The sequence below is a fragment of the Ixodes scapularis genome, unplaced genomic scaffold (assembly GCF_016920785.2).
Source record: "Ixodes scapularis isolate PalLabHiFi unplaced genomic scaffold, ASM1692078v2 PGA_scaffold2__306_contigs__length_199485367, whole genome shotgun sequence".
Classification (NCBI taxonomy): Eukaryota; Metazoa; Arthropoda; class Arachnida; order Ixodida; family Ixodidae; genus Ixodes; species Ixodes scapularis.
The window spans coordinates 30,899,565-30,921,300 of NW_024609857.1; the positions used below are offsets into that span (position 1 = coordinate 30,899,565).

The 21,736-nt window shown below is 47.8% G+C and overlaps 1 protein-coding gene across 1 annotated transcript in view; it reads left to right on the forward strand.

Moving 5' to 3' along the window:
• LOC120839275 (SR-related and CTD-associated factor 8-like) overlaps positions 1-20,950 on the forward strand; it is a 55,766-nt gene extending 34,816 nt beyond the window's left edge. The window contains 8 exon segments of the mRNA XM_042291786.1: positions 1,895-2,066; positions 3,034-3,261; positions 8,365-8,406; positions 17,468-18,147; positions 18,149-18,907; positions 18,909-20,127; positions 20,130-20,294; positions 20,297-20,950. Coding sequence (XP_042147720.1) covers positions 1,895-2,066; positions 3,034-3,261; positions 8,365-8,406; positions 17,468-18,147; positions 18,149-18,907; positions 18,909-20,127; positions 20,130-20,294; positions 20,297-20,742 — 3,711 coding nt within the window. The 3' untranslated portion in view covers positions 20,743-20,950.
• The last annotated feature ends 786 nt before the right edge of the window (positions 20,951-21,736 follow it).

The following is a 21,736-nucleotide window of genomic DNA, read 5'->3' on the forward strand; positions in this document are numbered from 1 at the left end:
TAAAAAAAAAAAAAAAATCAATGATAGACGTGGGCGTGTGCGGAGGCTCTGACGCTAGCGTGCTGGGAACCAGCCAAGCCGTCATGCTGTGAAACGAAACCATGTTTTTGCGCGGTGGGCTTTATGGGCTGAAGCACTCGCTCCTGAAAGCAACGACCGTGGCCAAACTATATTTGGTCCCTGCCAGCCAGCCACCATGGTCGCGCGGCGTCGGGTGTTGCCTTCCCCACGTCATTGCAGTCATGGCACTTTCTAAACTGAAACGTAAGGACTGCCGCATGTTCATAAACAATTCTGTTCTTGTTTAATACGCTACTACTAACATCCCTTTAGCTCAAAGACTGCTGTGTCGAAGTATTGATTGCCTAGGTTTCTCCCGGTAGGCTTTCTTTCGAGACGTACCCCAGTACGTGAAAAATGAGCCGCGAAAGATGTTGGTGAAGAAAAGAGATAAAGCAAAGAAGGCAATGTCCACATGCTGAACCCGCACAGCGTGCTTATTTGTCTCGAGTTCAGTCATTGCACAAAGCGCTTCAAGAACATTTTGACCCTGGCTCACGATGTCTTGCATCAATGCGCTCAAGTTCTTTTTTTTTTTTTTTTTTTTTTTTTTGTGTTTAGCTTGTACGTACCTTGCCTGCTGGCCCGGCAAGCATGTACCGCTAGACTGTTTTTTTTTTTTTTTTTTTTTTTTTTATATATATGTATGTTGGACAGTTACATTTTGCATACAATTTTGGGAATTAGTTGGAGACGAAGCGGAGTGGCGTGGTTTCGATCGAACAGCCATCTCTGCTCGCGCGACAATTTCGCATTGCACGGCAGTAGTTAGGTGTTTCATCAGTTGGAGACTGCTTCCATTTATTATATTACTAGTCAACCTAATGATATGATAATAGAGAGTTTTTGTAGATCGTGTTTTCGGTCCACGCTATTTGTAGCGGGAGCTCGCGCTACCCCTTCGATGCATGCCCTGAAGCGCGCGCCTGTAGCGGTAGCGGGCCTTTGAAAATGATCTAGTAAAGCTCTATTTACTACTAAGCTGGTCATTTTCAAATAAATTTTAATATGTCCAGTTTGGTCCAATATATTCGTATCATTTAACTGAAGCATTGCAAAATGTGTTATGTCATTGGCATTTCAGTTACACGTTGAAAGGTTCCCAGGTGGTCTATCTTGACAATAATTGGTTGATTGCGGCGAGCAATGTGTCCTTCGTTTGTCCACCACTTAAAATTAATATCTTTTTTTTTTCCCTAAGAATATTTGCTCCAAAAGCCACTTTCGCTGCTCCGAAGCACTGTTTTAGCTGCTCCAAAAGCCAGTTTTGCTGCTCCAAAACTCTGTTTTGGCTGCTCCAGAAGGTGCTCCAAAACGGCTTATTCCAATCACATCACTGCTTCTTTCAAAGAAAGAAGTCCCGTTACGGTCCTCAATGTTTTATTGTTTCAAGTATTTGCATGGTCTCTTGTAATGAGAAGCTGCAGTATATTCAGCGTAATGCATGCAAAAAATAAAAACATAATTTCTGTAATTCTTTTTTTATAGCCGTGTGACACGGGTGCTTTACTGTATGTCTGACCAAAATAACTGGCCATTATCATTACTTTTTCTAAACAGTAGTTTTTCTCAGGGGATGCAGTGTTTATTTTATGCACCTCTACGTAACTTTTCGAAGAATAAACTCATAAACTTCTTTGCATGTTAACCTCTTTCCCAGATCTGAATATGCCTTGCAAATTTTATACAGAATAGTCAAACGGTCAGAAAGTTAACTTCCTTGAGTAGTGTCCTCTGAGCTCTTCCCAAAGAAGTCGGGGATTTTGGAGAGGGGTGGTGTTGGGAGGCAGTTTGCTTAGGCATGAGGTGAGACTGTTTTGAGCGGCTGCTGCAGATGGCCTGGGCCCCTGGCAAGGGCGTGAAGAGCAAGGAGCTGAAGGACTTCTGGGAGGTTGACCTCGGCGTGAGCTACATCCCGTACGAGAAGCTGCCCAAGGACGTCGACCTTGTGTCCCTGGAAGAGGGCGGAGTCATCGATGAGGACTCTCTCCCCGAGGACCTCAGAGGTGAGCGGTTCGACGCAGTTTCACGAGCTAACTCGCAAAAGATGGAAGTTTTGTCCCAAAGCGGGGAAGGTCGAGATCTACGCAGACTTGATCAGAGTTTTTGAAGAACGAATTTAGTTGTTGTGCACCGTCTGCTTCCAAAGGCTGCACGGGCCTCAAGATTTAGTGCATTCGCCGCCACTTGCAAGGCAAACACACATACATTAAGGGGCTTCAGTCCCGATGCATGGTTGAAAATCTCGTATTGTAAGGAAATGTACTCCGGGGATTATTTGGTGCGTGTCCAGTTAACCCCTTAACCGTTTTTAGTTACGGAGAATTTCTATCCCCTCAGCTGCTTAATTGTTGTCTTAAAAATTACATTTGTTGCCTTCAAAATAAAGTTTTAGCAAAAAACGAAATGGGAGCAAAATTTAAAAACATTCAGTGCTGCCGTTTGTTGGCAGAGCTGCAAACTAAGCAATGAGCGAACCTGGTTCGTCCAAAACTGTTGAGTGCGTGAACTGGGGAAAGCAGACGAGCTATACTTGTCCTGAATGGGTTGGGGACAGATTCTCTTTGACGAGCTAGACTCATCCAAAACGGTTAAAGGGTTAAGATTGCACCAATCGCAGTTTTCATCAGTGCCAATTGCAAGTGCCACGTAAAATGTACTGCATGTTTCTGTAAAAGCCGCTGCAACTTTTTTCGCTTCTAAAATTGTAAGTGAAAAGTATAAAGTAACTGCGTGGTTGTGGTTGTCTTGGCGCCTGTGTAAGCGGCCGACAAGTCAAGTAATAAATGATAAAAGAAAAATAATGTGCATGCCTAGAACTGTTCTCTCACCGCCTCACAAAAAACAGCTTAATCTTTCTCCTTACAATTTTGTAGACACGTGGATGGTTGAGCCATGTAAATTGTCAGTGTCTGCACTGCGAGTCATGCCAGCTGCGCAGGGAAGCAATCTTGTTGCCTCTCGGCATTGCAGAGAAGCGGAGGGCCCAGGAACAGCAGCGCACTCAGGGTGGGCCCGGTCTGGCACCCTCCACGGTGGCCGGCGGCGGCGGTGCCGACGTGGTGGCCGCAATGGCAGCCTTTCCGGGGGCTGCCATGACCACCCCAGTTGTGACCACCATGGCTGCCCCCGGGGGTGCCGCCACTGCGGTGGCCATGGTGCCGCCGCCCGTGGCACAATTTGGGATCCCGTTGCCACCAGGTAAGGCCTCATCATCTTGTCAGGGCCACGCTGCTGTCATTATCCCACCTTTCATTCTATCCTTTCATGTTTTCCTTTATCTTGCTTTGGTTTGCATCCTTGGATGCCAGTTAGCTTGGGTGTTTCAAAAGCCTAGGGCTTGTGATATGTGTCTGAGATAAACAGTGGTACTGTCATGTCAAGAGTTGAGACAGATTTAAGTTTTCAGTTTATGCTGTAAATAGGGATGTTGATTACGCTCGCTGAAATGCACATTCTCACTTACTATGGAACGCGGCCACTTTCCTTATTATTTAGTTTCAACTATCGCGTGTTGTCATGTCGACTGGTTGTTGATCGAACGAATATGGTGCTGGCGGTGGAGTGCGTTGGCTGCACCACAACTTGGCAACGACACGACAGATGTGCAAATGCGTTGGTGAGGTATCAGGGTCATCAGAAGGGTCTATTAAAACTCCCTACTACCATGGGCCTCTGCATTTAATGGGGTAGGTCTTGCTGATTACGACACCTTACTCACATTCGATCACTCTTTCTTTCCGGTTTTGCAATAAATTACCGCTGTTCTTCTCAAAGAGTCCGAACTAAAGTTTCTGCCGTTAGGCAGTTTTATTTTTCTGCTTGATGTAGCCAGTATAGATCGCTAATAAAGTTTGTTGCAGTTCTGACCTCTTGTAAGTAGTCATTGTGCCAAAACGCTGCCACTCCTCTTTAGCCTTTTCCGTGTTCCCGGAAGGCAGTGACTGGCAGCAAAACTTTCTGAATTTGCACTCTTTCTTTTCTTTTTTGGTTCTGTTTTTTGGGAAGTGGCGAAATGATGCATTTTGAATAGTTGTTTGAGCAGCAGATGGTTTTCTATGATTGTGTCCCAGGGGTAAATTTATTGTTGTTGTGCCACAGTTGTGGTTGCTAATTTGCAAGACTACACAAAGTTTGGGAAGAAGTGTATTGTTTTGGCAGCATCATTTGCCACCCATGAGACAGATAGGTCAGCGCGAGAAAAGCATAAAGATTAAATAAGCATGCTTGGTCAAATCAGCTGACTTTGTACCGAGAAGAGTCAAAACTGTCACAGATGAACAGTTCCTGAGGTTGCTGCCACAGTTCTGCCTGTACCATGCTTTTAGTTCATTGTATACCGTATAATCACGTGTAAGGGCCACACCCCCGTGTTTAAGGGCAAAGCATTGCAAAAAAAGAATTGCAGAAATTATTCGCATATGCGCCGCACCCCCTTGTTTTTGAGACGCACTGATTGCAATGCCACGTTTCTGTTGACGCATATCGCTAGGTGGTGCTAGCCACCACCCGAGCACGTAGCGGAACGTATGTGCATCCCCGATATTTGCTCTCCACTCATCCGTATCGCAATATGGCATAATGGCTGTCGCCGTCGGTTGTGGTCAGCCGCACTGTCAGGATGCATTTATGTTGCGGCAAGGCATTGACAAAAGGTAAAGGTTTTGTCAGGTCCCGTGGCAAGAGCGAGGAATGGAGGATTCAGTGGGCTCGGCTCGCATGTGCACTGAGTTTTCCAAACGCCACTGCACACTCTGGGGAGGTTTCCTTTTGTTCTTCGATTCGTCTCAAAGCGTCGTGATTGTCTGCCTTTTCGCGTAATCAGAGCTATGGGCAAGTACTACTTCAACAGTCGTACGGAGTTCAATCCGAAAGTTGCCGCTCAAGCCATCAAGTGCAGCAACAACAACAAAAAAAAAAAGATGCATAGAGCGCAGTATTAAAATGATTAAATTCAACTGACGATTGAGTCTGGACTCCGGAGCGAAGGCGTTTGCGACCAGTATAGCCGAGCGCACTCAAGTATGTTCATTTCAAAATGTGGATACAAATTTTTTTTTTTTAATTCGTGTATTTAAACATTTGCCCTCAAATCGGAAAAAAATAGTGTGGCCCTTACACAAGTTTATACGGTTCTTAAGTACATGCTAGTTGTAGGTGACTGACTGATCATACACAAATGAAGAAAATGGCAGTCAGCATTAAGCACACTGGGAAAATAAAAATGTGGTATCCACGCAGAAGTAATTCCTACCGGACCCTGATGTCTGTGGATCAGCAAGCTCTGAGCTTTGAGTCCCGAGTCGGGCAGACGGACAGTAAACATAGTCAACCAAAAACAGATTGACTTGTGGGTGCCCCTAGGTAGCATCATATGTTAAGCGCACGCGTACAGCACTCCTAATGTCCCAGTAAGTCGGTCACTTTGGCAGAAAAGACAAGCATTAACATGTCACCTCTGGGTGGGTACTAATCCTAGTGTTGAGGGTGAATCTAGTTGGCCTTTGCAGTTGCAGTTATCTGAGCTTTAATTAAATCATAAATACAGGTTCAGTTTTACAATGGTTTCCAATCGCAGGTAGTCGCGTAAAGTAACTGAATCACATTCTAGTACCCACATTTTCCGGTGTCAAGGTTGCACCCCCCCCCCCCCCCCCCCCTTTCCGCTCCCGTCCCCCTTTAGTGTCTTGTATCCATTTTGTTCGTAAGCGTCCACCTTACCTGTGCAAGATGTAGGCTGTATCAGCATTTAAGACGAAGGAGGGATGGCAGAGCATCCGCCGATGCCCACCCTTCTGGCGATGCATGGCGGCATACGTTTGCTGCGCCAGCTACTCTATGCGTCATTGTTTGTAGCACACTGTAACTATGTGGTCCTTTGAGAGTTCCGGCATCCATCGCCGACTTCCTGTCACCACATTTGTGCTTCTCTGTTTCACCGGCATCGGGACAGCGCTTGTAGACAGTCTTATTGCGTCATGAAGCTACATTGCAAAATTCCAGTTGTGTGTTGTACTTGCAGCTGAAGGTGGAAATTGGGCTGCAGGAAGTCATTTCAACGTCAGTGAAAAGGTTATTCATACACGGGTGCAACCTGCATACCGACTTTTTTGGGGGGGGAAAAGAGCAGTTTATAGGGGGGGTGCAACTTATAGACCGGAAAATAAGGTATTTTTAAATGTTCAATGTCAAGTGTGCTTTGATAGTTGACCAACAGTTGAATTTTCTATGCTGAAAAGATATTGGCACAGCTCAGTTTTGCTTTAGCATTTTTACATAGTCTAGCAGGCACTATGTAGTACTGATGTTGAGATTAAGTCAGCGTGAATTTATGTTTCCGAGAAGCAACCATGTTTGTAAAATATATATTCAGACATAAATTTGAAAAGTAGCTATCTCTGAATTTATGTATTTGGCAATTGCAAAAAGCAATCATATATGTGAATGATTTGCCTATCTCATTTTGAGAAGTAGCTCTTCGAACCAAGTAACAAGTTACTAAAAAGTGCTGACTTAATTAAAGCTGTTAAAGTTTCATAGAAATTTGGAATTTAATTTTTGAAGTTGTTACTTATTAGTGTAACTAAAATACTTTCGGTTAGTTCTTTACAGCTTTGATTTTTGTTCCTCACAGTGCCAGCTAACTCGTTACATAGATAGATGTTTTTTTGTTTCTTTTTTGTCGCATTGCACACGTTCATACCTTGTGCATTTGTGGAAGTTCTTCAGCCCCCTATATTGACTGTGACTTGTGGACTCTTGTTTTGGTTTTTTAACATGCGTTTTTCTTTCAATTTGCTACATAAGGGTGGCTGTTGAGCACGTTGGGTGCACTTTGAAGCCAGCAGTAAAATGAGGCCCTAGACTGACTGGTTTGTAGGTAGCTATTGTCATGCAGACTGGGTTGATGGCCAAGCTATGTTAAGGGAGGACCCTACACAAGTTCAGCTTCTGAGCCACTGCCTTAAAATTATCTAAATTTGCAGCATAGGCTGCTAACATGATGAAGGATGCCATGGAAAGTTTGCTGTGTACACTAATTGTGAAAAAGAAAATTACAGCAGCTGATATCAGGGGTCAGTCTGTTGTTAAAAAACTAGTGCTATACCAAACATACTTCTCTAGATTCTAAGCAGGATGTCTGTAGAGTGCACCTATGGAAAAACTTTCCTGAAAAGCAGGTCATCTCTATAATGGTGCTGGTCTCCATAGTCAGATAGTGGTTTGTTCTTTGGGTTCAACAAAATCTCTACAATTCATATTAAACATATATTTATAAACCAGAAGAGTAATTCCACAGGAGCATTCTTCATTAAATTTCAGTAAGGAAAATAAAAGTATAAACCTTTCCTTTAGTCACACATAAAAAATGATAGGTTGACTGAAATTAAATTTATATGAAAACAATAGAATCAAGAAAAATGCATTTCATGCCCAGAGCTCTGCCTTTATCGAGCAGCAATGCGCCAAAATAATCGACGAGGTAACAGTGGAGCAGACGCAAAGGTAACCTTGTGGAGCAACTGTCCACGCAAAAGTTGGAGATAGTCACGAAAAAATGGAGAGGGGCCATGTCCAAGAGCAGAAAAACAGATGGGGCACATGGTAGGAAAGGCCCTTGTTTGATCCGACGGAACAGCACACAAGCTATACCAGGGGTCTGGCAGAATGCTCTTGTCAAGCATGCTTTGCGGCAAGCGCTCTTGCGTCAGATCTGAAGCAATAGCATACGAGCTGTACAAGGGTGTGACAAAAACCTCTTGTCAAGCATGCTTTGTGCCAAGCGCTCTCATGTCAAGCTGTACCGCTTTGCACCGACACACGTGCGTAAAGCCTACCGCCTTGCACAGCTTCTCGGAGAAGCAGCTGATGCAAAGGAGCGCTTCGGTTAGCTCAGAAGTTTGCTGGGGTTAGTGCTTTATACATTGTGTAACTTTATTTCAACTGCTTCAAAAGTGAGTGGTGCGTCCTTATCAAGACACAAATATATACTCGGTATTTGTCAGAGGCTAGTGGACCTGAATCTGGCATGTCTAAAAAAATCGACCTTTTTCCGCAGAGGTTGATTCTAGGCTATGTCCCCCTTTAACAAAGGGCTAATTAGAATGCACCTTGCTCCTTTTACAGTCTGTACACTGCTCGTACATTTGGCATTGCAGACGTAACCGGGGTTCTTTTTTGTTTCTGCTGGGTTGCATGTGGTTATTACCATCTAGTACCAATGCTGTAGAGCCTTTGCCTGCGTGCTTGCTGCTTCTTTTTTTTTTTGTTGCCATGCTCATGCTGCCTGTTTGTAATTTTCAGTTGTCCAAGTTAAACCGAGCGAACCTGAAATAAAAGGTGCATGTGAGTTCTTACCCTTGACCGGTATGTTTTGCTCTGTTGGGTTTTATGAGGGACGGGAAGCCATGGTCGACAGAAGTGCTTTGCCTGGCCTAACCAAGCCCGGTGTATATTTGTTCCAGATTTGCATTATCAATAAGTATGCAATTGTGCCTCGACATTTAATGAAGGGAAGCTACTTGCAAGCTTAATACATCAACCGGCAAACACAACTGTCCGCTCATCGTTAGACCAGTGCCGGGTCTTTGCTTTGTCGTGAGAATTGGCCACTACTAAAGTCACGAAATGGAAATCATTTCTTATGAAACTAGAGCGCACCATCCTTCCTGTCACTTCTAGAGAAATACGGACGAGGTAAAAACTACCGTATTTTCCGGACTGTATTCTGCGGACTGTACATGTTTAAAAGTTTACATTTTACCCAGTGAGGACTATCTACACGTGCAGACCATACGAGGATTTTTCTTTCTAGATCGTTCACTGTGATAAGACGCAAAGGATTTTATAAATAACAGTATATTAGTGTCGATTTATGTATGATACAAGCTTCTTTGTGAGCTAATACAGCAGGCATTTGTCAAGGTGTGTTGCATATGATACAGTAAACTTTCGTTAGTTCGACCTTGGTTAATTCAACTTTTTGTTTAAATTCGATCGTGTTCAAAAGTCCCGGCGAACGCCCATACATTTTTATGGGAGGAAAAGTTTGCTAGTTTGAACTCGGGAAGACTCCATTTCAGATGATTCGTCCCGCGGCACCACGGCACAAAAACCACCAATGTACGGCGAAACACGGGCCCTTTGCTGCCACGCCGAACGTACGCACATGTGCGCCTGCTCCTCTTTCACTGTTGAGATGGACCGTAGCGAATGTAAGAGCCAGCGCAACCAATCTGGCGTGGAATAGCGCAAAGAACATAGCACGTGGTCGGGCGCGGAGACAGCGTGCGCTGTCGAAGCGCTTTTCTGTAGCATTGTGTGCGGTCTATCTTGAGCGTGGGAAAGCGCAAATTCTCTTTTCCTTTTTTTTTGTGTTGTTGTTATTTGTTTCTGTCACCGATTTTCTGTCCTTTTTTTAATTCAATCATTCAGATAATTCAACAAAATCTCAAGGTCCCGTCGAGGTCGAATTAACGAAAGTTTACTGTACTTTTTATGTTCGGATTAGGCACAACGTGCGGACCATCTAAGCAAAAACTTAATTTTTTGACAGGATGCGTCCGAAATATCCATTGAAATCTGGTATAAGCTGCACGCCTGCTGGAACGTATTCCCATTTTGGCCCGCGCTACATATAGTCACTGCCAGGATGAGAATGAGGGGGTCCTTGGGTCGTCCCGCCCCGAGCGCGAGCTTACCATCTTCGATGGCGCTTGGGTGCCCCGCGAGCCTTGAGTGTGCACGCGCAGCCAAAGCATGATGGAAGGCAATGCGTGCATGCTGGAGGACGGCCCCCTCCGTTTTCATCCTGTCGGCGACCGTAGCCGGTCATGACGAGGCAACGTTCGGGCGACTGCCGAGGCAGTGCGACTCGACGGCACTTTGCGTCGCATCCAAGCACATTGCGGTAAGGATTCGGACGCGATCGGCTCGTCACTCGGAGGGACGACGGAGGACCTCGGCCCCGGCAATCGCGCCTTCGAAAGCTAAGCCCCATCCCCGACCTCACTCCCCGACGCAGAGGGACTTGCTTTTCTCCGTCTCGGTTTTGTGGCGCAGGCTACCGGGCGACAAAATCAGATGCTCGTGAGGTTGTGGTGAGGGGTCAGTGAATACTACGATAGGTTAGGCAAAGAAGGTTTAACTTCAGAATGGTAGTGCACAATTATTTTTTTTTTCTAACAAACTTTTTTTTTTTGACAGAAGTATTTTGGCGTTTTGACAAGTTCAGATACTTCTGCCGCTTAGCCGCCTCACCCTTTTTTCTCTTTTGTGGCTTTTGTGGGCACGGGCGTCGCCGTACGTCACCTCTTTCATTGACTGCAGCGTCTAGCTCATGCTTGGAGCATATTTTCTGATGACTCAACCGTGACCAGTGACTCGGGGGAGGGAAGGGAAAGAGCCCAATCGCCTGTACTGGGCACATAAAGACAGAATAGAATAGTATCTTATTGCATCTGTATGAGAGAGAGATCCTGAAGCCATCAGGGAACAGACGTTTTGTCAAATTACCCAGGCACAGACGTGCATGCTGGGATGTTGGTGCACATGCTTCACGGGCTCGTCTTGTATGTATAAAATATTAGAAGTAAATGATTAGAACAAGACATTGATGAATGCGCATGCCAAGTGCCATTTGTTTTAGATGCTTGCTTTAGAACAGTTACTGTTGCATGTGCGGTGTGTGTAACTGCTCTCGGCATGCTCCTTGATGCTTGGGTATTAGCTCTACAGGTATATTTGGTGCCAGCTTCTTTTCAGTGTCACTCTGCTATACTCCAGCGTGTGCTGGCATTTAGCATCCACTGTTTTTCAGCACACCGCAGCTTACCTCTCTGCACTGAATGTCTACTTCTGCATGCAGTGCAAATGTCACTATAGACGAATGGTACTACGGTCATGTCTCGTTAATATGGACTACATTAATTTGGATACACCGCTATATGGACACCACTTTTGGGGACAAACTGGGGAAATACATGCATTTTTGTCTCGTTAAAGGGGTAGGGAAACAAAGTTCCAGTGCTCATTTTCTAGCTTGAATGTGTTGCATGTTGCACCCTAACCTGAAAAACACCAGTCTTCCATTGAAAGGCACAAGAAAACTAATTTTAAAGGTAAATAAATCATCTTTCAATGTGCACCTGGTGGATGCATGCGGAGCCTATTTTGGAGGTAGTCTAGCAACGTTGTGGAATCTGCTATGTATTCGTGACGTAGCAGATTCCTTCAGAGCAGCGCCGCTCTTTGGCATTTCAACATTTTCCCTCTTAGCTTTCCTCCTCAACTCACGAGTCGCGCATTGTACCAAATGGTCCAAGAAGACGGAAAGGAAGGACTCCCCTCTTTCTCGGACCCTCGTTTGTGCAACCGGAAACAGCCAATCTCCCCCTAGAAGATTAGCCCGTCGCTGAAAGCTCGGAACAAAAGTTGCTTTCCCTACCCCGTTCAGCCCTAAGCTGACAGTGTTGTGGAAGCTACATGCTCCTTGGGCCAGCCACACTCTCGTCACCCCACGGGTACTTTGAACGGCTCGGCTGTAACGCGCTGACGCTATTGACACCGGCACAACGCTGACAACGCCACCAAGGGCAAAGCTCATAACCACGCCTTCCTTGCTATTCCACGAACGCGAGAATTTTTTTCTTTCTGTTTTTTGCGCCGGATATCCCATGACGCACCGCGCTCTCCGTTCGCTTCTCTTCGAGCGCTTGCTCGAGTGCACCGTTTGGAACGAAAAATATAGCTTGTCGTTCAAAATACAGACGTGCAATTATCATTTACGGTTATTATCCGTCATGCTTGACCCATTTCCAAACAAAATTTGAATATTTAAATTTTTGTTTCCGTACCCCTTTAATGTGAACAAGTCACATTATGGACAATTTTTTTACGGGAACGGAGGTGTCCATATTAACGCGACATCACTGTCTACGCATTTAGAAGTACGGCCTTGGATCGCCGCCACCGTGCTCGTTTGGGGTGTGGTTGAGTGCGTCAAAATCCGATGACGACACCTTTGCTAGACATCGTAATTGGATTATGACGTGCCCAAGCACGCTCCAAGCGATCAAGATGGCAACACCCTGAAGCCGTACTTGCAAACGTGTGTAGGTACCTGCTGTGCTCTTACCGTCTGCTAGTAGCCTCCTTGTCTCTGTGAAATGTAAACTGGGCACTCTCTCCTCTATGCTTTCCCCCCCCCCCCATGTGTTGAACACAAATTTTACTCTCGGTAATACGATGTGTGAAAAATATTTATTTATAAGAGAGGCTATTTTATGGGCATAAAGTTAATTGACGTCTGCATGCCACCAACTTGCGACATATTTCTTGTATTGTACTTTTTGTTACATGATACTACGCAGTGGCATCTCGACATCGGACTTCGAGGTCATTCTTTCGAGCGGCTTTTGGGCTTTGTTTATTCGGAACCGTAATTTCCTCGGTTTTACATTCATTGAATACGGAGTTCATTAGTAATGTCTAGATCTCAGTGTTGCCATGAAGCACGAGGTTGAACAACAGCTTCGCCATTGTGACAGCGAAGGAGCATAGTGAAACAGAAGTCTCCTAAACAAAAAAGATGACATGCCATCACAAGATAAAACAATGTTTTCATCACTTGCTCATTCATGCTGCCACAGTCGTATACTGGGAGAGTCTGGCCATGGCCATTAGGCATTGCGACAAAGGCACTGGAGAGGAGAAAATTGAAGGAAAGGAAGGAGAGTGGCCAAAGGAGAGAGAGAGAGAGGAAGGAGGGAGCAAAGAGGAAACAAACGCTACTTTGACGTAACACGCTTCGGCACGCTTTCGGCACAGAGCACTGTTGAGGCTATGCGTCATCTGCTACAAGCAGACTTCTTTTTCATCTGAACGAAAGTTTGCAGTAAAACATGGCGAAGACATATTCGCTAGTTTTTTTTTAACCCACCAAGGATTATTTCCTTGCCAGAGCCAGCAGAATAAAATGAAAGAAGCGAGATGTGGATGTCGATCCTATGCATTCCACCGGGTCATTGAATGAAAGTCACGGCCCTTCCCGCACAGCTGGGAGCAGCCAAGAGTTCATGCGCTCGTGCCTCGCACTTTGCGCCGCAGGCTGATTGGCTCACTCGGGAGGGGGGGTCGGGATGTTAGGCGGCGAGATCATAAACAGGCTACACTCTCCCTCCCAATATACAACCCTGCATGCAACTACACACACAAAAAAAACAAAAATTAGAGTTTAGTTGGATGAGGCAGAGAGCAAACTAAAACTGAGAGCACACAGGGACATGCCTGAGTATACTTGTGCATGGCACTTGGAAGGTTAAGTGTGCTTGCATCGGCAGTTTGCGGGGCGACCTTTCTGAAGCGTGTTATCGCCTTCGCATTCTCCGTGCACTTTGTTTTGTAGTTTCTTCGGTGCAGCTTCGCTTGCCGCTTCGTGCTTTGCTTGCCAGCATTCTATCGGCATAGAGACAAGTATAATCTTCACAGCAAGTGTACACAAAGTGAGGACAGTCAAAGATGGTAGAAAGAAGTTTAAAAGAAAGCCTCCTGATAACCTCGAAATGTCAGCTATTGTTTTGTTAAAGAGAGCGTATTTAGTGTCGAATATAGATGGAGGCTGCTTCCTCAAGAAGGCTCTTTTCCTGGGAACATATAGCAAACAAGAAAAAAGAGAACTCGTGGGACTAACAGTTCCCACTTCAAAGTACTCGTGGAACTTCTGCAGCGCTACTGAGCATAGCCGGGTCTTTTATTGTGTTTCTATTGAGAGGTATGATAACCTGGAGTTCCGCAGATCGCAAAGATGTAAAAATTACAAGTTGCAGGCTTCGGCCGCCTGTTGTGGTGGCATTGCGTAACATTCACCCGTGTCGTGCCTCGGTTCGAACCACCAAATGTCTTGTATCGGAGAATTCACGTCCTCTCACCGCTTCAACTGATTGCTTCAAAACCAGAGCCATTTCTTGCCGTTCCGGAACTGTATAGTGGGACCCTGAAAAACATTAACTTTGCGGGAGGTGTTTAAAGGGGTACTCCGGCATTCTCTTCACAGTCTCTGATTTGCCAGAAAATTTGCTGAATATGTCAATAAGCAGAGCTAAAATAATAACCCAATTATTGGGCAAAAAGTTTTTTTTTTGCAATATTATTGAATTTATATTCTTGTGCTCAGTGTTTTTCAAAGTGAAAGTCTCTACTGGCAACAATGAAAAAGTGACTTCAGCAGAAAGCAGGGGTTCACTCTTTGAACTGTAAATTTTGTTCCCAACTGATTACAAGCAGTTTCATGGTGTAAAATTAATGCTTTAGAAGCTCCCTCCAGAACCTGGGCAGCAGCAGGAAACAAATTCTGGCCATAGTGTATTTCTAGACTGCCCGCTGGACCTGCAAGCCTGCCTTCAACTGACTTCGCAGCACTGAAAGTGCGGGTATACTTGAACGTTGGTTTTGTCATTATTTTCCCTTGCAGATTTCACAACTACTATCCTGAATTTTGCAATACAGTCGAACCTCGATATAACGAACTTCAATGTAACCAAATCCTTGATTTAACGAAGTATTTTATTTTTCATAATTTCTTGCCCATAGACCCCATGTATTTTTAGTCTCTATATAACGAAGTCCATTTTGCTGCTATTTCAATATAACGAAGTGCCATTGCCATAGAAGGCAATAAATAAATAGACTCTAAAGAACAACTTCGCAAAAAAATTGTGGTTAAGAAAAAATTATGCGCAAACGCGAGTGCTTGATAGGTTTCTTCACGGGGACAGGCCTTCCAACGTTCCTAGGCTGCCCGAGGATGCGGCGCCGGTAGCGCCGGCGAAGTATGCGGCAAAGCGCATTCCGCGGGGCTGGCCAGAAAATGCCGAGCAAAAAGTTGACACGGCATAACAGCATCACCACTGACATTCACTGATCATCATAGTCCACTGTACCGCGGGTAGCGCGGGAGCCAACTTCAGCGGGGGAGAGCGACGTGATGGCGCGACCGCATGGGCAGTGCCATCTAACCTAAACAGCTTTATTTTTCAACCGGGCGGTTCACTCACGTGCTTGCTGCCATAGGGAAACGTAAAGTTCTTTCTTTGGACGAAAAAGCAAACGTTTTGGACGCCATCCTGAAGAAACTGCCGAGATCACGAGCACTCGGGAAGTGCTCGACGCAATGGACGTACTAAGGATGTACACGGCGTCGCACGGGCAGCAAGATGCCGTGCAAGCGCTCTGGGCGCTCGAACGCCGTATGACGCCGCTGCTACTGTCGAACAAGGCGCAAGCGAAACTCGCGGGCTACTTTGCCCCTTAAATAAATGTCATTTTCGGTGAGTTTTCATATCCGTAAAATGTTTTGGAATTTTTTTTTGCATGCTAAAGCCTAATTTCGATTTAGCGAAATTTCAATGTAACGAAGTAAATTGCGAATTTTACCGACTTCGTTACATCGAGGTTTAACTGTACTAAGCACTGGAAAGGGTAAAGGCTGGTGATTCCGAAAATATAGTTAATTGGGGTAGCTCAAGAAATTGCCGGAGTACCTTTTTAAGCAAAGCTTAGGATGGACATCATTTCCACAGCCCTCTCCTCCCTCCCAGCAATGCAGCCATGCAGCCATGGAAATGAAGCTAGGAGGAGGATAAGACACTGGTTTGGAAGCAGTTTGGTGCTGCCATGGGGAGGGTTAGTTGGGGACACAGCAATTTGGCCACTGCCTAGTGACGCCAAGTTCTGAAACCACAGATTTCACGTTGAAACGGGTGGTGACGGGGATATTCACCAGTCATTTTTCATTTTGACGCTTTAGTAGTGGCTTTTGAAACCTTAACCTGAAGTGGAGTACAGAGGATCCGAGATTCTCTTGCTTTAGCTTTGCCAAACGCGATTGACTTGTAGGCACTTGGAATCGACCTTGGATATTCCGAGTTTACGATGCAGTGTATTGGGGTTGGAGAGGTGGGGGGCACCAATCTCCTAGTGGCTCAATACCATGTGTCTGTGCTCAGGCTGTTTGCACCGGTGAAGCCGCTGGAAGTTTGTTGCATTTGACTTACCATTTCAAAAGGTGCAATATTGCTGTTTCTTGCCAAGCTCTTAATTTTTAGAGCGCAGCTCTTGGGTGCCCGTTTCCGGCTTGAGCGTCGTTGTCGTCGGCATGATTGCGGCGAGTTTTAACATGCTGACGTTTCAGCACTGTGCCAAACCGTCTGCGCGGGGTCACGTGACCCGGGCTCCCACCGGGGTCACGTGACCCCGTGAAATCAGGAGGGTCACGTGACCTCACGGTTATGGCGACACCGACGCCGCTCGGAAGGAGGAGTAGCAGGCTGGATGAGGAGGAGGAAGGAGGGGTGTACCCTTCCCTCAGTACCATTCCCCCCTCCTCAAGAACTGCACTCTAATTCGGCGTTACAGGGAGTTGTAGACGGCTTTCATTTTTTTTGTTAAAAATTAATAGTAATTTGTCAGTATATTGAAGAAGTTTGCTTTTCACAAAAAAGCCACGAGAAAGGTGGTGCCACCAGTGCACTTTTGGGGGTACATGAAAGTACAGAAATGGATTCTTAAGAACCTTGTATGGTTTGGCAAATGTGGTAACAAAGCAGTTCAGGAAAGAGCAAGAAAAACATGAACTTCAAGCTCAAGCTAGAACTAACTGTGGAATCTGTGGGCTGTTATCCAGCCCCCTTGCAGAGATTAGTAGTGAGGGTTGTGTGTATTCAAATTATTGTACCCCGTTTAAAGGGATGGTAAAACAGTAATATTTTACGTTTCGCTCCATCAAGCAGTGGCCTTCTGCATTGACTTTGAAGCAGAAGAAAAGCTGAATTGGATGCCACATGCATCTTTCTACTGATGTGCCAATTGTGACAGTGTCAAGCATTGAGACCACCCTGGAGTGGTCTTCTAACCGATCGCTTTACAAGCTTTTAATATTAAAACTGCATTCAGCAAGTTTTTTTTTAAACTTATCCGGTGTTTTTTCCTTGCTTTAATCTTGCTGTGGCATGCAGGCGTGTGGACATTTTTAAAAGAAAATGTGCCACACTTGAGATTTGGTAACACCGATTGCATTTTTGTATTTCAACTTTTCAGAGTTGCATAATTTTTTTCTTATATGACACTAGCTGCAGAGTGACACGTCGGAGAAACTCAATGTACTAGGCCACAAAAATAAGTGTGGAATTCCGAACTGTAATTCCTTGGACCATTCTGGCTTTGCGTTTGTGACATTTGGGTTCTCATACTTGTGTGTCTAGAATGCTGTCCGGAATCCTGTTTTACCATCTTTTTAACTATTGTGAGAGCGGCCGGTGGTAAACGGCACGATGAACTCGGACAGATGATGGTGACTGAACGGGCACTTTTGCAGGAGGAGGTTCTCTGACACTTGACTTCCCCCTTGCAGGCATGCTGCCCTCGCAGGGCTTGGTGATGCCGCAGATACCAGTGCCCATGGGGGTGCCCGCCCCTCCAAACCACATGCTGATGGTACCACCCCACGGCACCCAAACATTGCTGGGCCACAGTGCACTGGGACTCCTCGGTCCACCGCCATTGGGAATCTCAGGAACTGCCCTGGGCCTTTCCCTGCACCCTCCCATGAGCCTCCCGACCACCTCCCAGTCTGCCCCTGTGCTGCCCGTGGCAACAACAGCACAGCTCATGGCGGCGGCGGCAGCTGCGGCGGCCACAACGGCTACAGTGACGACCGACACCACTGCGACCACTGCGACGCCCATGGCCATCGACGGGGATGCAACGCCGACAGACGAGGATGGAACAAGTGTCATGGACAGCGTCAGCGCCATTCCTACTCCGGCGGACCCTCCGGAACAACAGGGCGAGGCGTCCAAGGATTCAGTGTTTGGGAAACTTCTGCCACCACCAATGTCTTTTCCGCCTCTCGCTGCTCCGCCGGGAGTTCCTTCGCAATTCGTCACTCAGGGACTGGTGGGTGCTCAGAAGGAACCGCACCCTGCCGAAGCTAAGTTCAAATCTCCGGGATCTAGTCAAGAAACTTCTATTGGAAATGTGCAGGGTGCTGGCATCTCTCAAGAGAAGCCGCCACCGGAAGGCATGCAGGATTGAGGACTCCAACTCCCAGGAACAACAGAGCGACTCAAGGACGGAGATACGCAGCTTCGAGACGTCACCCTCGGCGATACCTTTGCCGGTCGGACTTCAGGGCTTTAACTCCTCGCCGATGCCTCCAAGAGGACTGGGGGGACCTCCCATACGCTTCAGAGGACCGCCCCTATTTCCGTTTGATGGTCCACCGATGCCCGATGGAAGACCTGGAATGGACTTTCCAGGCCCGAGACTGCTGGGGCCCGATCCTAGGATGATGGGACCGCCTTCGGACTTCAGACAGGGAAGCCCTCATGAGCATCGAATGTTGGGTGGTCCCATGGAGCAGCGGATGATGGGTGGGGCAGAACAGCCGATGATGCGAGGTCCCATGGAGCAAAGGCTGTTGGGCCCTCCAGAACAGATGATGGGTGGGCCTCCGGACTCGCGGATGTTGAGGGGTCCCCCGGAGCAAAGGTTTCTGGGCATGCCACAGGAGCCAAGGATGCTGGGAGGTCCTTTGTCACCAAGAATGCTAGGGGGTCCTCCGGATGATAGACTAATGGGTGGTCCACCAGATCAGAGGATGATGGGAGTACCACGGGAGCACAGAATGTTGGGCGGTCCACCTCACGAGCATAGAATGATGGGTGGTCCTCCTGAACACAGAATGATGGGTGGGCCCCCAGACCACCGGATGTTGGGTGGGCCCTTGGATCATAGGATGATGGGTGGGCCCCCTGACCACCGAATGTTGGGTGGACCGCCAGACCACAGACATGATGGGAGGCCCGCCGGACCATAGGATGTTAAACATTCCTCCAGAGCACAGGATGATGGGAAGGCCAGGAGATTTAGAACACCGGATGATGGGATGCCCCCCTGAACACCGGATGAGGGGGGGTCCACCAGATCATAGGATGATGGGAGGTCCTCCGGATCATAGGATGATGGGCGGGCCTCCCGATCACAGGATGATGGGCAGTCCACCCGAGCACAGAATGCTTCCAGGACCTCAAGACCAGAGGATGATGGGAGGTCCACCGGACCACCGAATGCTCGGACCTCCCGATTTCATGATGGGTGGACCGCCGGAGTTTCGAAAGCTTGGACCGCCGGACTCGCGAATGTTGGGACCGGGGCCTCGAATGCTGGGACCCAATTTCGGCATGATGAGCCCGAATCAGATGGGGCCCCATGGTCCAGGCGGAGCAGACTCGGACCCGTCAGATAAGATGGCAAATTCTGATGGCAAGAAGGTGGCAACTGACAAGGAGGAAGGCAATGCCGGTGAAAGTGGTAAGGACGCGCACTCGGGCGATAGGGGGGCAAATATGGACGAAAAGAAAAACAGTCAAAACGAGCCATCCAAGAACTGGAATCACCAGATGGGAGGCGCCGAAGACGGCCGTGTACCAAATTTAACGGACGGTGGGCTCGGAAGACCCGACGGCGACAAGGGTCCCCAGAGCGACGGCGATCGCGACAGGAAAGGCTTCGGCTTTTTTGGGCCACCCCGTACGAGGTTTGACGGTCCAGAAGAGCGGCCCGGCTTCAGACCTGCCTTCAACGATGGGTCGATGGATCGCGGTTCCGATAACGCCTGGGGAGGCAGGGACGGCGAAGACGGCGGTGGGTTTGGCGGCGATCGCCGCGTGTTCACGAATGCCTTCGGCGAAATGTCAGAAAGGCGGCGGAGCGGCGGTGGTGGCGGCGGCGGCAGTGGGGGCGGCAGTGGCGGTCGAGGGGAGCGTAGGAGCCGCTGGTCTCGGGAAGACAACGAGTGGGACTCGCGGCGTAGTGATCGCGCAGATCGCAGTGATCGAAGCGATCGTGACCGAAGTGATCGGGATCGGAACGACCGTGACCGCAGAGACCGAGACCGTACCGACGGCAAAGACAGAAGCGATCGGGATCGCTCGGACAAGGACCGTAGCGATCGGGAAAGAAGCGACCGGGATCGGAGCGACCGGGATCGAAGCGATCGTGACCGTAGCGATCGGACCGGAGTGACCGAGACCGCAGCGACAAAGATCGTGACCGGAGTGAAAAGGACCGTAGCGACAGGGATCGCAGCGACAAAGATCGCAGTGAAAAGGATCGCAGCGACAAGGACCGCGGTGACAGGAATCGAGACCGAAGCAAAGACAGGGACCGAAGCAAAGATCGGATCGGAGCAAAGATCGGGATCGGAGCAAAGATCGAGATCGAAGTAGAGACCGCGATCGGAGTGATAGGGATCGAGATCGGAGTGATAGAGAAAAGGGCGACAAGGATCGTGAGCGTAGCGACAAGGATCGCGAGCGCAGTGATAAAGACCGTAGTGATCGTGAACGGAGTGAGCGTGATCGCAGCAAAGGGGATTACCGGAAAAGCCGCGAGACTGACCGGGAGCGGGAACGAAGCTCAGGCCGGAGCCACAGCTCGTTAGAACAAAGCTCGTCGGCTGTCGAGACCAACGGAGAGGTCTCCAAGGCCAACGGGAGCAGCTCACAGTCGTCGAAAGAGGACAAGGCGCTAGGCAAGGCGTTAGACAGGGCGCTGGACAGTGTGCTGGACAAGGCTGAGGCACCGAAGCCCCCGGAAGTGGAGGAGGTCAGTGGGACGGCGTGATGAAGTGTGTGAGTGAGTGCATGCGTGTGGAGACCTGTGTACATAGCTACCGAGCGAAGGCGGTGGACGAAGCACGGCTTTGCCAGTGCCGCGGAGAACAGGCGACGACGCCGCGGCGTATTTTCAAAACAAATGCAGGCGCGAGACGCCCCCAATGGCCCTGCGCCGGTCGCAAAACCAAATAAAAGCAGCGTGATTGTTTTTGTTACATAAACGCGCCTTTGTATTCCTCCGCCGGGCCGTGGCGAACTGCTTGTCGTTCAAGCCCAAGAGATCACTCGAGACTGCGGCGCTCCTCAGGGTAAGTCGCCCGGCAACGTCAACTGCTCCCCTCCTGCGTCGCTCGGACTCTGAACTGTTCAACCGCGTCGTCGACGGGTCGCCTCCTCAAAGGTAGCTGCTTTACGAACTCCATCGGCACCTTGTCGACTCTTGTTCTGGTGTCCCCAACGAAAACATCCATTGCTACTAATTCGTGAAGTCATTGCATGGGGGAAGGGGGGGGGGGGTGATTGTTTCATTTTTGTTTAGCTGTACGAAGACGTCAGAAATTGTGTGTGACCAATTTGACGATTAAGATTTAAAATGGGATCTCGGGATTTTTTTTTCTCGGACGTTTGGAGTGTTTTTTTTTAGTGGCTTGTACGTTTGCAAACTAAAGAAATAAATAGTGTTGGTACTCTAAACTGCCGTGCCAGCCACACATGCTCATTAAAGACACGTCTTAACGCGCCTGTTTCTAGGTTCACGATGGCTTAATTTGTGGCGTGCACTTAATGGGCCGCGAACGAGTCGTCACGCATCGGCGATCGTGAGGCAAAAAAGGGCCCATCATCCAACCGAGTATCAGCAAGAACCGTTATTCGAAGGGACAGCGAAACCTTTTAGGCTGTTTAAAATGCTGAGAACAAAACCAATAATACTTTAAAAAACAAGCGAGCTGGTGATGATTCATGGTAATAACATTCGCAAAGCGCGGAATTGGAAACCAGTT